General features: G+C 28.4%; 1 protein-coding gene and 1 long non-coding RNA gene across 2 annotated transcripts; both read left to right on the forward strand.

Annotated features, from left to right (window-relative positions):
* The first annotated feature begins 1,674 nt into the window (after nt 1–1,674).
* Nucleotides 1,675–13,794, forward strand: LOC122634938. Its single transcript, XR_006328515.1, has 3 exons — nt 1,675–2,660; nt 4,850–4,870; nt 12,377–13,794. It is a non-coding gene; the product is annotated as an uncharacterized LOC122634938 (long non-coding RNA).
* On the forward strand, nt 5,240–13,047 carry LOC122634933 (sodium/potassium-transporting ATPase subunit beta-2). Its single transcript, XM_043824485.1, has 5 exons — nt 5,240–5,619; nt 9,256–9,516; nt 9,629–9,813; nt 9,919–10,192; nt 10,405–13,047. Exons 1-5 carry the CDS (start codon nt 5,493–5,495, stop codon nt 10,506–10,508), a joined length of 951 nt encoding a protein of 316 aa, XP_043680420.1. The 5' UTR covers nt 5,240–5,492; the 3' UTR covers nt 10,509–13,047.
* Nucleotides 13,795–18,618: the final 4,824 nt, after the last annotated feature.

Here is an 18,618-nt window from a genome sequence, read left to right on the forward strand (position 1 = left end):
AATTAATGCAATAAACTACTTCTTTTTAATTTTTCACTTAGATCACACCTTCATATAATCATATAACACGTAGTTTATTTTTTAATTTGCAATATCGTCCAAATATATTTTTATGATAAGAAAAAGAAATAATATTATGTCCTATATAATATTCATTGATAATTTCCATGAATGGTTTTAACTTCGCCGTTTTAAAAACGGACGATTAATTAGCAATAGAAAGGAGGAATAACTTTTGTATTAGCGAATCTTCTTAATTTGATAAATATCAATAAATGTTCATACACACAAACATATACACCGTGACATATATATCCACAAACACACACACGCACACGCACATATATATCATGAAATAACGAGATCACTATTCTGTCGTTGGTCGGAATTGTAAAAGTTGTTTAAAAAAAAAAAAAAAAATAAAATAAAGAAAAAAAAGAAAAAAAAGAAAGAAAAAAAGAAAAACGAGAAAGAAGAACAATAACAATATTACACCTAGAAAGAAAGAAATCAAATGTTATCAAAATCATATCACCTGAAGACAGAGAGAGAAAGAAAATAAAAAGAGAATAAAAAAAAATAGAAATAAAAAAAAAGAAGACGAAGAAAAGCCATAAGATGATAATATGAAAAATGGCATAATAGTAAATATTATTATTATCATTTGAAAGAAAAAAAAAAAAAAGAAAGACAGAAATAAATGAATGAATGAATGAATAAATAAATAAATAAATGATAGCGATAATAATAATAATAACTGAAGATAATTATGAGATATATGCGTTTCTATAAATAGTATTATAATGTTTTTTGTCGACAATTTTCGCTCGCTTTTAAAAGATAAAAAGAAAAAAGAAAAAATGACAGATAAATAGGAAGAAAGGAAAAGAGAAAGAGAGAGAGAGTGAGTGAGAAAAAAAATGTTTTCCCTTTTTCCCTGCAAATAAAAAAATATAAATAATAATTAAACAAATACTGCAGAGAGTGGGAAAGGGCCCCATATTATTATTACAATATTTAATATGTGAAATTATAAAAAAAAAAATTAATTATATAATGCGTTGCCTTGATTGCTTTTAAATCGCTTCTATCTCTTCTCTGATGTTATTTATTTGCGCTATTGAGATTTTGAATTAATTGTTAAGTGATAAAATACTTCAATCGATACGTACATAAATGCATGCATACATACATACATACATACATACATACATACATACATACATACATACATACATACATACATACATACATACATACATAAAACATATATGGGTGCTATTCTAAACTTCAACGACAAACTTAAAGAAAAAAAAAGAATTTTCTTGTACCGGTGATCGTTTTGTTAATATCATATACTATAATCGTTATCTTATTCTTCATACAAATAATATATATGTAACGTGTATATGTCACTTAACACATCCGCGTACGCACGCACGCACGCACGCACGCACACATATACTACACATACAAATTACATAGATATACGTGTATACAAATAATTCATGATCATTCTTATGATAAGAAATAAACGAATCTACGCTACGAGAGACATTATTATTATTATTATTAAAAAAAAAAAAAAAAAAAGGAAAAAGATGTACTTTTTACAACTATTATTAATAATAAAAAATTGACAATGCGAGATAAAATCGAAGCAATATATATATACATATATATATGTTTCTGTGAATATGTATATGTATATATAAATATATGTATATATTTATATTATAATGATATTATAATATATGTTATATTTATATTTATATTACATATATTAACATAAACATACACAAACAACACAGACTTAATTAATTTTTAAATAATTTCTTGACATACATGCATACATACAGGGGTGTAATTACGCAGCAATTAAAAAAAAATGTCATTTGTACAGAGAACATTTCACTCGAGCAACAAATTTACTACATATATTATACATATATACGTACAGGTGCACACATATATATGTATATACAAATATATATATGTATGTATGTATCAAAATCACACTAACACATATACATCACACGGCCATTTCTCAATATTGTTATCATCGGCCCGGTGACTTAACGCGATTATTAGAATTACAATGTATAAAGATGAGAGAGAAAGAAAAATACACACATTGTTGCTCTATATAGCAATATATATATATATATATATGTATGTCTGTATGTATGTATATATATATGTGTGTGTATGCTAAAAAAAATAGCTAAATCACGACACGAAAGAAAAAATATAAAGTGTTGCTTATGTTTGGACGAAAAAGAAAATCGCGTGAGATAATGCGAAATCGACATTTAACGAAGACAATATGTGCTTAAGGAAAAAAAAAAAAAGAAATTAACGAAAAGAAAAAAAGCAAGAAGAAGAAAAAGAACAGAGCCAATATGTGAGAAATAGTTACGAGACAACAATCCTTTTTAGGATTGCTCTTGTCGAAAATATGATAGAACGGAATGTTGTTTTTAGATGAGAATCATCTAGTTAGTGGCTCTGATGTGGTATAGTATGTTATATAAAATTATTATAAAACAAAGAAATAATAATAATAATAATAATAATAATAATAAAATAATAATAATAATAAATTGTGAGAAAGAGGGATGAGTGATATAAAGAGAGAGAGAGAGAGAGAGAGAGAGAGAGTACGTGTGATATTGATATAAAATAAAAATAAAAAGAATAAAAAAGAAAAAAAAATACAAAAAAAAATAAAAGATGAAGCATTGTGCAACGAACGCAAGAAGGACTGATTAAAAAAGGGCCGTAACAAATAGGCGCTCATGCTGCGAGGATATATATATATATATACACATACATATACATATATATATATGTCAAATTTTTTGCGTTTATCTCTTTAGGGAATCATCGTGTGTGTGTATGTGTGTGTGTATGTGTGTATGTGTGTATGTGTGTATGGCAGAAGTTAGAAATCAAAGAAAAACATCTCTGTATATGGGGTGACATTTTTCGTGCGACTCCATGTCATATGTACATAGGATATATACATATACATATTATATATTAGAAATTACGAATGAATATATAAGAAAGAAAGGGAGAGTAAATAGATATAGACGAAGGGAGGAGAAGATAATAATGTGGAACGGCGTTCGTGTGTGTGTGTGTGTGTGTATGTGTGTGTGTATGCGTGTGTAAATCGTGAGTATGATTAAATGCGTGCGTTTAAGTAATAAACGCGTGCACATGTGAATGTGAATACATGCTTATGTACGAAAGGAAAATGAAAAATTAAAAAGAAAAAAAAACGGAACATTAAAGTTTACATACAAATATGTGATGTGTATATACACACTATATATGTATATATATGTGTATATATATTATATATCATATATATATATATATATATGTATATGTATATGTATATATATATGTATGGAAATATTGAGATATATTTGTAAATTCTGTTATTTGAATGCATTATAAATATTTTAACCTCCTGTAATGAAATATTTAATAAAAAACGTTACCAACCAAAAGTGACGCTATTTACAGATCTCCGATGGATCTTTTTACAAATATATATGTTTAATACATATATATATATATATATATACACATATATTTTTAAATATATTATTTAATTTATTTTTTAAGATTGTTAGGACAAAAAAATAATATCAATCGTGTCGATATTTTTTGCTGACAATGAGATACAAATGATTATTACAGCGATGGCTGCTGGTATATTATGTCTTTTATTTCGTGTAAACATGTAATAAAAATTCTTTCTCGTATCCTCTCTTTCGGAGTACCTGATAATTCTATTTCTTTGCTAATGTAAGAACGTGTAAGCTCGTCATAAACTCTGTTTGAATACAACTTTTTTTTTTCGATTTGAAAAAAAAAAATTCAGATAAATATTCCATTAAAGTTGGAAAAACAAACGGGAAAGGAATAAGATTTTTCATTTGTTGAAATTTATCAATCAAAATATCAAATTTTGAAAATTGAAGAGTAACGATGAATATGAGACCACTTTAGTATTTTTTTCTTTCTTCTTTTTTTTTTAATTGATCATTCATAATGAGAAACAACATTCAAATTGTTTTATCTTCGTATGCACGAGTAGAGAGACTGATGATCGAAAAAAGGACAAAATGGAATTGAACGATCTAATTTTCCAAATCTGTTTAATGTGCTTAACGCGTTAATTAGTAAATTGGATCTGTTTGATTAATTTGATTTATTATTTAAAAAAATGCACTGTTATATTTTTAAATATCAAGATTTATATCAAATTTCAGGTCAATGTAAATGTCGGATATTTTGATGATAATCGTCAATAAGAAGATATACATTTTATTGAACAAAAATAATCAACCGAATCAAGAAATTATTTGTTGAGAAATAAAATCGATCAGACTATTAACTTAAAATATTCCACTAATGTCAAAAATATTACAAATATTAAAAGAAGAAAAAAGAATCTATAAAATGGAACACACGTTAGAATGCAAATTTGCTCGGCCTATATGCATTCAATTTGGTTAAATACTCTCTATCTCTTTTTCTCTCTCCTTCTCCCTCTCTCTGATATTTCTCTAATTCAACAAACGAATCATTAATCCTGTTTCAAGATGGTAGAATGATCGTCGTCGTCGCCGTCGTCGTCGTCGTCGTCGTCGTCGTCGTCGTCGTCATCGAAGAATCTCCCACGAGGAGGCGCCGCTTTTGATGAACGAGAATCGGAGGGGGTTGGTCGATCGAAACGACGTGCGTCTGAACGGGGATTGAAGGAAACAAGGGGTGTGAAGGGGTTGGGCTACAGTGAGAGAAGGGATACAAGAAAGAAAGAAAAAAGAAGGAGAGAGAGAGAGAGAGAGAGGTAGAAGGAGAGACAAAACAAAGAAAAAATAATCAAAAAGAAAAGGAAAAAAAATTAGAGAAATTAAGAAAACAAAATATGATAAAAGAAAAATATTAACAACTGATACAAAATTTATCGTAATAAAAAAGATCAATCCAGCTGATCTTAGCCAACTGTCCTCGTATAGAAACTAAGAGGAATAAAGAGAGAAAAAGACGAAGATAGAGAGAGAGGGAGAGAGAGAAGAATAAAGAGAGAGAGAGAGGAGAAAGATTCCCCTCAATCGTTTAGCGTCTGCGCATGCTGAATTGAAACGCGTTCCAGGATTAGAGGAAGGGGGCGCCTTGAAAAGCTCCGAGGCAACTCCGTTCCGAACCGCTCAATATTCATCCCTTGGTGGCCGGACGAGAACGCTACTACTACTTCTTCTTCTTCTGCTGCTGCTGCTGGTGCTGCTTCTGCTTCGACCCTACTCGAATCGACCGTTCCTCCCTTAGCGTTCTCTTTGCTTGTCGTTTATTTCGGACACACAAAGAGACGCAGGAGGAACTAGGATAGAAGTTAAAGACAGAGGGAGTGAAAGAGAGAGAGAGGGAAGAATAAAAAAGACTTCCAATAATTCATCTTTTGATTTAACGAAATGGAAGGCAAGAAGGTCGAACAGTATTACAGTCCACCGCCAAAGCTCGGTAAATGGGAAGGCTTCAGAGTCTTTCTATGGAATTCGGAAACAGGACAATTTCTTGGACGTACCGGTGCAAGTTGGGGTAAGTTTTTTCATTATTTCCATATCATATCTAATTCAGCGTAATATCGAATTTTTTTTTTTATATACATAAATTTTGAATACGTAGATATTAATAATTGGCAATATTCGAGAGAAAAGAGTTTAAGAGTTTCGTGTTTCTCGAATTGCCGGTAATAAGGGAATCATTAGTTATAGTAGACTCTTCTATTCGCTTTCTATACGTCGGTCCATCACCATTTTGGAAATGGGGTTGTTATGTAACACAGCTCCCTTCCGCTTACTCCCATTCTATCTTATGTCTTTTGGCTTAAACACAATCTTTCAAATATTTCTTTTAGATATTATGAATTCTTTTGTATTACATAATTCTTCCTTTTTTTTCTTTTCTTTTCTTTTTTTTTTTTCATAGTCATTGATTTATTTCATCATTGCAAAAAATCTCTCTCTTCCTCTCTCTCTTTCCATATTTTTATTAAATAATCATATATGAACCGTATATATATACACGTACATCTTTTCTTCAATTCTATGAGCTAAAAAATTAGAACAAGAATACTTCGTGTTAAAAGGAAATATTATACTTATCAAAATGTCCTACATATATCCTGTTTAGATAAGGCCTCCTTTATCATTTCATTGTAGTAGCAAAGCTATATTTCTTTTTAGTATTACGTAGAAAAAGCATTTTGATATTTAACAGATCCATAGTAGCTTTAATCTATATACGAAGCTATATGCGAAGGGCGGTGACTCTCTCTCTCCAGTTACCCCTAGTGCCCCATTTTACTGGCTGAGGCTTTACCTACGACAAAAATGAACGAACCGAATCGATCCTCTTCCTCCTTCTCCTCCTTCTCCTCCTCCTCCTCCTCCTCCTCCTCTTCTTCTTCTTCTTCGTCTTCTTCTTTTTTTTCTTCTTCTTCTTCTTTTCAATATATATAATTATTTCTTCTTTTCTTATATAAAACGTAAATACTTGTTAAACTAAAAGAAGAAAAAAAAAAAGAAAAGAAAAGAAAAGTTATAAAAATAAACTAGTACGACGAAATGAATGGTTTCTAAATATAACTTTGAAGAAGAACGATATTTAAAAATAATTCATAATTAATTAATATAGGTCAACCTCCAAAAGTGACCTGGCTGACCTCTTAGTCCTCTAACAAGCATCGTTATTTCATCATTATTATCACAACGCCTAATTATAATTATTATAGTGTTAGATACGTCTCGACTTTATCTTTCGAATTCATTAAACATGATTTATTAATATGCCTTCAAGGATTTTTAAATTTAGATTATTTTCGTGTCATTTTTTTTTTTTTATTCTTTTCTTTTTCTTTTTTTATTTTTCTTAAATTTCAGATGAAAATAAATTTGTTGGAAAAATGGTTAGCGTTCGTTGGTGTTGACTGGTGTTACAATTCTGCTGAATCTTTCTTGTTGTAGGCTGTTACGTAATAGTACTAGCGTAATATTGCCTTCTATAACAATCTGTCATAACGAAGCAATCGATTCTAAGCAATTGTTCTCTAATATCATGTGCCTATTCTCTCGTCGTTGACTTCTTCACAAATGACATATTATATTTCAGTATTCTTTATTTTTTTTTTTTTTTTTTTCCATCGAAATATATATTTTTTATAACTCGTGGATCGAGATTGTACGGATAGGTCGATGTGTAAAAGTGCAGAAATTGAAAGAACGATCGAAGGACAACATTTAACGATGTAAATCGTCTAATAATAAACGTCACGGAAACGTTCAACTTCGATTTGATTCTGATTGAATCATTAAATGAATATAAATCAAAGAATTAGAAATACTGAAGATTTAACGCGTGACGTAACAATTTAATTTTTTTTTTGTACGATTTTTTTTTTGTACGATTTTGTAAAGATTGAAATAATATAATCGCAGCTAAATTACATGAGAAGAAAAATGATAATAACATTATTGCAACGTAACGATTGAATTTTGTGTTGAATTCGAAATCAAAAAAAAAAAAAAAAAAGAAAGAAAGAAAAAGAAAGGAAAAAAAAAAGAAAAGAACAAAAAGATTAGGATAAAAACTTTTTCGATTACTTTTGAAAAATTGTGTCACTTAAAAATTGCAGAAAAAAAAAGTAAAAAAGAAAAAAGAAAAAAGAAATAAAAATTATTCTGAGAAAAACAGATAAATTATTCTGCCGCAGTGGTAAGCAACGATATGTGTTTCCACTTGCGCATTTGTAGAAACGATCGAACGAACCACCCGACTAGGTCAGACAAAACCTGTAAAATTCGAAGAAAAAAAAAAAAAAAAAAACAAATTCAGGAATTTTCTTTGTAGCTGTTTATGATGGATAAAAATGAATAAAAAAATAAATTGAAAAGAATGAAATAGAAAAAAAATAAAGGAAATGTCATTCGACGATATATTACGATGGTAACGATTGAATTTCGCGCGGCTTTTCGAGATATCGATTTACTTTCTGCAGAAGCACGGCGCCGTCGCAGACCTAGAAAAGTCACCAGTACATTTCTAAAGTGGGTCATTGGTACTGTGTTTATATTCTTTAAGCTTCGTCTTATTAAATCAAAGAGCATCAGTATTTTTCTTCTTTCTTTCTTTTTTTTTTTTTTTTCCAAAGAAATTCATATACTCCTATTATATTACGTCATAATATTGTTATCAACAAATTTTTACAGACATTCGCTGCAAATTGTGGGATCTATTAAAGATTTAAATATCTTTCTATGCTTATTCAAAGAAATTTATCCAAATATTTGTAATTGTAGGATGCTAAAAGAAAATAAGGAAACGGTCAAGAAAATATTGTAAATTAGAATTCACTCGAAGATTGGAACGTCTAAGAATACGTTAAGGAAACCTTGATAAATTCGATCGTACAGCCTGCTACTGTTCTCTCAGAGATTTATTACATGAACTATAACATTTAAGCTATAACATTTGTATAGGATAATACTACGCCAAAATTTATTTTCTTAGATTGAATGAGAAAACAAAAATGATTAAATAATTTTTCCAATCTCAATTATGCATTATCAATTCTATTCATATACTTATGATGAAAGCGATACGACCATTTGTCTAATTAAAATAATGCATAATCATTTAATCAAGCAATATATTTCGAATGGAATCTCATCAATACGTTTGAATGAGATATGAAATAGAAGATATAAAATTCTCCGAGTGTAATATCGAAGACATGCGATTCTTATTGTCAGAACAGAAATGCGTAGCTCACATCGCTTACACAATACTAATTCAGGTCAATTACTCGTCAGATAATAATTGCCTTTGTATCTCTGTATTCAACCTTTGACCATGACATCTAGAAATGATGGACTGTGAAAAGTATCACGTCTGGATAGGACAAATTTTTAACGAAGTATGAACAAGACCAATTAAAAAAAGAAAGAAAGGTAAACAAATAAAATTACACCTTTTGACTTTGTACGATCGGAAACGAAATCTGTGAGTGAATGCGCGCGCGCGCACGCGCGCGCGTGTGTGAATTCTAATGAAATTATTTATGAAAAAAAAAAAAAGAGAGAGAGAGAGAGAGAGAGAGAGAAAGAAAAAAAAAGAAAGAAAGAAAGAGATAATAATTGCTTCTAAAGCCAAATATTTCTTTTCATAACATTTTAGCCAAGATCCTTTTATTCTACGTCCTATTCTATGCCGTACTGTGTGGTTTCTTCGCCGCCATGTTGGCCGTCTTCTACCAGACGTTAGATCCAAAGCAACCAAAATGGCAATTGAACAGTTCGTTGATCGGTACCAACCCAGGATTAGGTTTCAGGCCAATGCCACCTGAGAGTAACGTCGAAAGTACTCTGATCTGGTACAAAGCTAGCGACGAAGGTAACTTTCTTCATTGGACCAAAGAATTGGATGCATTTCTCGAAGGTAAAACGTTTATTTCTCCTTTTTGTAAAGTATATTTCTCATCGATAATCTCCTTAACAGATAAATAATTCTATCGAACCAACTATATTTAAGTTTCTATATATCCATTTAGAATATCACAAGTCTGGAACGTCTGGAGGCGATACTGACCAACAAAGAGTCCGCTGTGATTATGGTAAACCTGCACCACCTGGTAAAGTTTGCGACGTTGATATGACCCAATGGGGACAATGTACGAAGGAGAAGAAATATGGTTTCAACAAATCGGCACCTTGCATCTTCCTCAAACTGAACAAGGTTACAACGACGATACGTGCTTTTTTCTTTCTTTCTTTTTTGTTCCATTTGAATATTAACTCGATTATTCTCTATGATGATTTTATCGATGAAAATCTATCTTAGATCTTTGGATGGATGCCAGATTTTTATAACGACACTAAAACTCTTCCAACTGGTATGCCAACCGATCTTCAAAATCATATTAAAAAGGAAGAAAGTAGTCAAAGACTAGACACTGTCTGGGTATCTTGTGCCGGAGAAAATAGTGCTGATATTGAAAATATGGGTCCTATTCAGTATATACCACGTCGTGGATTTCCTGGATATTATTTCCCATTCACAAATACACCGGGTTATCTAAGCCCACTCGTTGCTGTCTTCTTTGAAAAGCCTAAATGTAAGTCGAAGAAATGAAATGTTGAAATTATGGATCTTGATCTTTTAAATAGTCTATTAATTAAAATCTATTCTATGATTATAGTGAAATAACATTATACCACAGTAAATCATGAATTCTGATCTTTCGAACGCTGTATTGAACAACGTTTATTGCATGATTACAGCTAATTGATATTATACTTTAGTAAATCATGAATCCTGATTTTTTAGACGGTGTATTAATCAACATCGAGTGCAAGGCCTGGGCGCACAATATAATACACGACAGATTTGAAAGGCGTGGATCGGTACATTTCGAATTGATGGTGGATTAAATCTCTATTGGTCATGGCCTCTAAGAAGACTATTACCAACAGCGTCCAATAGTGAGAGAGAGAGAGAAAAAGAGAGAGAAATACAAAAGAAAAAATAGAGCGAGAGAGAGAGAGAGAAAGAATGAGAAAGCGAGAGAGAACGAGATAAAAGGCGAAAAAGTGAGAGAGAGAGAGAGAGAGAGGGAGAGAGAGAGAAAAAGAGAGAAAATAGAATAAGTATTTAATTTTAAATCGATTTCATCGGCCCGTTTTACAATACTAAACACGCATCCTCTTTTCCTATATTTTATTGTTTTAGATCTTCTAAACGAGCCTCCTACCACCGTCCACAAAACTAATCCCTGTTTCTCCTCGTTACACTGTCATTGTGCCATATTCGTTGTTATCTCTCACCGCCTAGTTACTTATCACCGCCACCATCTATTTATCTCACCATCGTGTTCACGAAGGATTCTATCTCTTAATAATTCCATCCTCTCTGTTTACGTGTAGATCTATCGGATCGTTTCTTTACAAAAGAGATCAAAGAAACGTTGCGAAAGAGGAAAAACGTTATCAGAGAATCTATCATCGCTCTAAAAACTGGAATGCACAAAGAAAAAAGTAAGAAAGATTAAAAAAAAAACCCAAAAAAATATCAAAATAAAAAAAAGACAAAGCAAAAGATCTCGCAGCGTTATTCCTTTATTATTAAAAAAGAAAAGGAAAGAAAAAAAAAAAAAAGAGAGAACAAAAAATTGACGAAGGGGTGTCCCTTTTTATGTATTGAAAAGAAACCAATTTTTTATCTTATTATTATCATTATTATTATTATTATTATTGTTATTATTATTATTTTTGATTTGATTTGTGGAAAATTTGGATTGGTTTTTTCTTCGTGAATCAACACGTACAAAGGTAGACCTCGCGTTTAAAAATTCACACGTTAATGGCCAAATATAATTCAACACTGTCTCATTTGCTATCTCTATATTATTGCAACAAAAACAAAAAAAAAAGCTCCAACGATCTGCTCCGTTTTTAAAGCTTGCGAATCGAATCGAATTGATATGTATATATACATATATATATATATATATACACACACACACATATATATATCTGTGTATAATAACGTGGCTACCTGTTGAGATATTAAAGAGACATTAAATCGAGCGAAGATGTCCTGAAAAGTTGTGTCTCTCCATGTGTTAAAAAAATATTTATAAATATTATCTATATATATATATATATATATATGTATATATATATGTATATATATATAAACAAACACACATACATATATGTATATAAATATATATGTTCTTTGTTATATCGCGTTAATTGTATAGTTGTTATCAATCTGGCACTACTCTTATCATGCTAAATATATATATGTATATATATTTATATATATATATATATATACATATATACATATGTATCAAAGGATAATTTATTAGAGAGCCAAATGACAGTGAGAACGAAAGAAATAAAAAATGACACTTTCGAATGTCTCAATTTTTTTGTGGATCCAACTTCAATGACAAAAATTCTCTTCTCTTTTTCGTCATTAAAATGTCACGCGTGCGTTCAAATAATACAACAACAATAACAATAACAACAATAATATATTAGAGGAATAGCGATGTGATCTGATAATATACGGAGTACATTAACTTTCACTTGAGATTATATTGCGTATCACATAAAAAAAAAAAAAAAAAAAAAAACTATCTATATTGTTAGAGTCTCTATGCAAATGATATAAAAGAAAAAGAAAAATAGGAAAAAGAAAAAAAATGAAAAAATCTTAGGGATTGTGTGAATCGTAGAAAAAATTCGTATTATTAAATTAATATCCGCTTAAGAGAAAGAGAGAGAGAAAGAGAGAGAGAGGATATCTTCGTTCGTTCCCCAATATCCAAGGACCGAATATGCGAAGATCGATAAAAGAAAAAAGAAAAAGATTAATAAAAAAAAAAAAAAATAAAAAATAAAATAAAATAAAATACAAAACAAATGATTTCAACCGCTCGATCGCAAGCTGATATATAAATAAGATGTATTCCTATAAATCTCGTAAATATTTATAAAAATTGTTTTATGATACTTAACGTACGAACATATAGTTAAGAAACGTTTCTCCTTCGTGTGTCTTTGTAGTTGATAATAATTAGAAGAGGGAAAAGTGAGAAAAGATTTAAAAAAAAAAGATATATAAAAAAGAAAAAAGCGTGTGTGTGTGTGAGAGAAAGAGAGAAAGAGAGAGAGAGAGAGAGAGAAAGAGAAAGAGATGAATAATACTTCGTTGTCCCGAAAGAAATTCGTTTGTTCATTTCGAACGAACAGATCCACATTATTATATTATATCTCACTCTCAGCTTATTTTTAATCAGATCTTTATCTCGCTTTTTGTGTAAATCTCTATTACGCGTCCTGATCTCGATTCTGAGCTGAGAGTCGTGATTCTATTTAATTAGAATCACACCAACGACCGACGAGAATCGAGAAACAGCATATTATTGTATTATACAAAGAAAAAGAGAGAAAGAGAAAGGATGGGCCAAAAGTACTTAGAGATGGGCCAAAAACGTCTAAGTAATTTTAAAAATCAAAATATTCTTTTTCAAGACTCTTTGGGCTTATAGTTGAACTTATAGTTTTACAAGTTAAATAATCTGTTGTTTTACAATCTGAGAAAAAATAAAAGTTTAGCCTGAAAGGTCTCGAGAAAGAGTAATTGATTTTTTCTTCTTTTTTTCTTTATATATATATATATATATATTCTTTTCTTTTTCTTTTTCTTTTTTTTTTTCTAACGACCCTTTAAGAACTTTTGGCCCACTCGAAAGCTTTCGACCCATTCCCGATCTTGTAAATTTTTGTCGTCTTTTCCGAATATTTGTAAGATCGATTCGAGACCGAGAACTTGATTGATTGGCCATAAGCCTATAATCGTAATAAAGATCGAGAAGGAATAAAAAAAAAGTAAATTAATAATAATAAAAAGAGGAAGAGGAAGAAGAAGAAAAAGAAGATAGAAAGAAGAAGAGTTTGAACGTTAAACGTATGCTGCCATATGCGAAATAAATAAACAAAGATCAAACACACATACAATCGACAATTGTTTTGTTATATACATACACACACATACACACATACACATATATTAGTCTATTTAACATACAACGTTAAGAATTATCTTCTGTGATTTTGAAGCAGTATCAGTTTGGAATAAGAAAAGCGCTTCGAACGGAAGTTAATTATAGTCGACAATGATAAATATATGTTATCAGAAGGAAAACAAACAATTCTAATTATTAAATTCGACATATGTGTGTGCCGATCGGAAGTGATATTATTATCGATTCTTAGCTATTAATATTTCAATTGTGATTTTTTAATATATGAGAGATAATTAGAGATAATCATGGACACTCGATCTTAAATGATTTTGTTTAAAACTACAAACAGATACAACATACGTACATTCATAAATATATATGTACATATATATATATATATATATATGTATATAATTGGCTTATTCGGTGTCCATTTTTAAGTAAATATTAATATTTCTTCCATCCAAATGGGACTCACATACTCGTTTCCGAAAATAATCGAGTTTTTAAAGGGCAACGAAGAAGAAGGGTACAACAATGCACGAAACTTTTTCGTTTTATAATTCCGATATTTACTATCGTTTAAACCGATCGATCTCCTGCGAGACACGTGTTCTTTTATTATGCAGTAATAAGGATAACTTAATCACGCACGCGCGCGCGTGCGCGCGCACGCGCTTATCGAGAGAATATATTTAATAATAGTTCAGCTTATATCGGCGCAAATGTGAGAAAAAAAGAGTCAAGAGAAACTAGTAAAAAGATGAAAAAAAGAAAAAGAAAGAAAGAAAAAAAAAACTCAAATGTTAGGATTATAATAATAATGTACTTAAGATTAAAAAAAAAAAAAAAAGAAAGAAAAAAAAAATAATAAAAGGAATTAAAATAAAAATAAAAAAACCACACACGAACAAAGAAACACATACATACAGAATATAGAAGTGAGCAATGTGAAGCAACATAATAGACCACGCATGCATACATGCATACATACATATGTATATATAAAAATATATATTATACTGTATGTATAATATACGCGTGCATAAACACTGCATATTTAAGTTCGAAATAATATATATATATATATATATATATATACATGTAAATGATATGTATATATTATATATATATATATACATACACACACACACACAATGTTATACTAAAGATAAACGTACATAAAATTGTAGTTCTTACATATCCCCATTAATAACATACATATATAAGGACACTTCGTAATAACTAAAAAACATAATTATCTACGGCAAAATGCGAGAATTTCATTCCTAAGAGGTATTAAATTTGAATTTCCTTATTGAATACAATTTATGAATGTACAACGTTTTTATGTATGTATATGCCAGATTGATCGTCTTTTTTTTTTTTTTTTTTTAAAGCGTTATACATACATAAATATATACATATACACGTGCGTATGTACCCCGTGTAAAAAAAAAAAAAAGAAAGAAAGAAAAAAATCACATTTTCATGTAAAATTAACGTTTAGACCTTTCCTCAATGGAACTTATCGGCCAGAACGTGTTATTTATTACTGTTATCATTATTATTATTATTATTATTATTATTATTTATATTATTAATGTTGCTGTTGTTGTTGTTGTTGTTATTAAGTTTATTTAGTTTTGCCGAAATCTTACAACGTAACGTGTAGATCATTCGTTTGCGCAGAATCGACGATCAGAAACGATCTTTGCAAAATATACGCTAGTATCGAACATCGATGCAAAAGAAAGGAACGAAAAAAAAAAATATCGATTTATTGAAATTTATTCGAAGGAAAATTATCGAAAGTACGTGTGTCATAGGCGTCTTCGTTAAGCCCATATTCAATATTTATCTTTAGATTTATTTCTCTATTGTTCTTTTTTTCTATAAATTATTATAATGATGTATTATATGTCAAAATATATATATATATATATTCGGAAGTTAATAAAAAATTATATATATATAATACAAATTTTTAAGAAACCTTAAAAATTAATTTATATATATATATATATATGTTATATACTTAGTTAAATGTAATGATAGGAATGTGACGTTACAATATTGAAAATTATTTCATATATCTTGTTCTTCTATAAAATAATATATATATACATATATATTAATGAAATGAGACAATAAATATTGAATATGGGTTGATGTACATGGCTGTGATGCTTATACTCTATGTAAATTCTTTCGTATGTTTTAATAAATCGACATTTTTTCCTATCGACACACGTTTCTAATGTTTCACTAATAATAAATTTCCAATTCATATTTGGCGCCAAACGTATACAGACGAAAATAAGTAAAGAACAAAACCTTTATGTGTGTGTATGTGTGTTTTAAAAATGAAAAGAATTATTTTGCAGAGCAACAAAAGATAAGTATAAAATATTTCTTATCAACTGATAATTTGTTAATATACAGATTTGTTTGGAATTGTTATAATCTGTCTGAACAAATTTTACGAAAAAGAAAAGATATACATTACAAACTAAAATTGCATACAATAATTATTGGTCTATTATATTTTTCATAATATTATTTATGAATTAGAAATGCTCAATTTGTAAGTTTAAATAATTATGAATATAAAACAAATATAATTACCTGCTTAACCTATTTCTCAATTGTTACTAATTATATGTCAACTCTACACTTTACATTATTCTTCATATTGATTTATATGCATATACACAGAGATATATATATATATATAATTAATTAAACGTACATATTAATATTAACACGATATTAATAATATTTTCAATAATTATTTAATTTAATTTCACAAAAAACGATCATCGAAACGTATGCCTTACTCGAAGTAATCGAAATGACTGTTCAAAGTCACGTGATCCAACGGAAATGACGTAGTCATTAACCTTCATTTCACATTTTTGTATTGTCATTGTAATACATGATTTAAATACTTAGATGAATGTAATTTTCCACTTTGCAATGATTAACTTTTCAGATTTTATCAAAGGCAAATAAATATTGACAATGTATACATTCAAAAAACACAATCTTCGATATGTTAATGAATCATTACGATTAAAAAATAATCTGGTTAAATGTACTGGAATTTAAGATTTAACAAGTTGTAAAAATAAGTTAAAACTGGTTTTTTTTCCAAATTTTTATCTGGTTTATAAATAATTATAAATAGAGATACGTAAAATACATGTTTGCATTTTTTTATTTAATATAATCAGTATCTTATTTAATAATCTTATTTTGTATATCTAATTTAATAATCTTATTTAATTCAAACATTGTAAAGCTGTGATTTTTAAATTATTATCTTTTAGACTAAATGTAAAGATTATATTTTATACTGATTATTTAATTTTATATAAATTTATTTGGATTCAAGTAGAAATTCAGAATTTATAACGTTTTTTCATTAAATTAAAATGATAACTTTTATTGTCCTCTTTTTTGCAATATTTGATATAATAAATTATTTTTTATCTCAGTTATCAAGAAATAGTATTAACTTCTTAGTTCTTCGTAGTTTATTAAAATATTCCATAATATTTTTATAATCATGGTTAATCGTAATTGCTTCAATAAAAATTTGTATATTTTAGTAGATATTGATAATTAAATTTAAAATTGATTTACTTGTTAAATTCTAAAATAAAGAGATCAAAATGATTTATTCGTATAATTGTTGATTCAACTTTGAATCGCTTAAAAAAATTTTACTCATGAGATTTAATATTTTAATCAATTATTTCATTTGTACTAAGTTGCCACGCAAACTTCAAAATGTTTGAAATTAATTTTTAAAGCTATTCTTCTATTTATTTTGAAATAATATATTAGGTATCATACAGAGGAATATATATGCAAACAAAAATTATTAAAATTTCTGTTTGCCTTTTTTTTTTCTATTTCGTATGAATTCTCATATATTAAAATTACAAAATTAAATATATTTCTATGGATATGTATTAAAATATCTATATCTATTGCGTGCTGATAATATATGAATTGTGGAACTCAAAGTATGAAAATAAATAATCAATGCATAAACACATTTTTCTGATCATGTAAATTAAAATAATAAAAATAATTTGCAAAAAAAGAGAACTTAAGAAGGATATACAATTGTTGAGTCTTATGAAAAGATTATTTATTTTATAGCCACAAATAAATCTGAGAATGTTACCAACAAAAAAAAAATATATGTATATATAAAGCATTTTTTTCTCGACATAGATATAATTCATATGAAACCATCACAATCTTTTTTTTATCCTTTTTTTTATTAAATATATTTGACAACTTTTGTCCTTACTTCAAAAGTTTCTTTTTCTTGAATAAAATGTATAATAACATAATTTTCATTATTTAAATAAAAGTATATCTAGAAATATTTGTACTAACAACTTAAACGCCCGCCTAAACCCCTATGATCACAACAGTTTACTAAAAATTAGGATTATTCTTTACCGATAATACCGGACTTTCTTTATTAGCATTTATAAAATGTCCTTTTAATATAATAAATATTTTGAATGAGTAATAAAGTGATTCCCGTTCAAAAAATCCGTCATAAAATTGATAAGTAGACGGAATTAGTATATTCGCAATATAATAATTGCATTTTCATTCTTATTATATACCCTCACACATGTTATTATCAATATGCTAAACCAGAAACAAACGTCGTTAGCATGTTTGGTTCACTTTTAATTACTGTGTTTAATAACAATCCGTAACAATGATAAATTTTTATATTAGAATTGAATTCGTTTTAACAAAAGTTTGCCCTATATTTTTTTTTTCTTACAAATAATATATATAGAAGCGTGAACCAGACCATTTTTATTGTAAACCAATCGATATATGATTTATCTTTCAATACATTATACTACTTTTCACTGCAATTAGATCAAATCTTGATATATTTATTTTTTTGTCATAAGCGGGTATATAAAGCAATCGGATATATTAATTGTGTAATTTGCATT

Source organism: Vespula pensylvanica, chromosome 16 (genome assembly GCF_014466175.1).
Source record: "Vespula pensylvanica isolate Volc-1 chromosome 16, ASM1446617v1, whole genome shotgun sequence".
Classification (NCBI taxonomy): Eukaryota; Metazoa; Arthropoda; class Insecta; order Hymenoptera; family Vespidae; genus Vespula; species Vespula pensylvanica.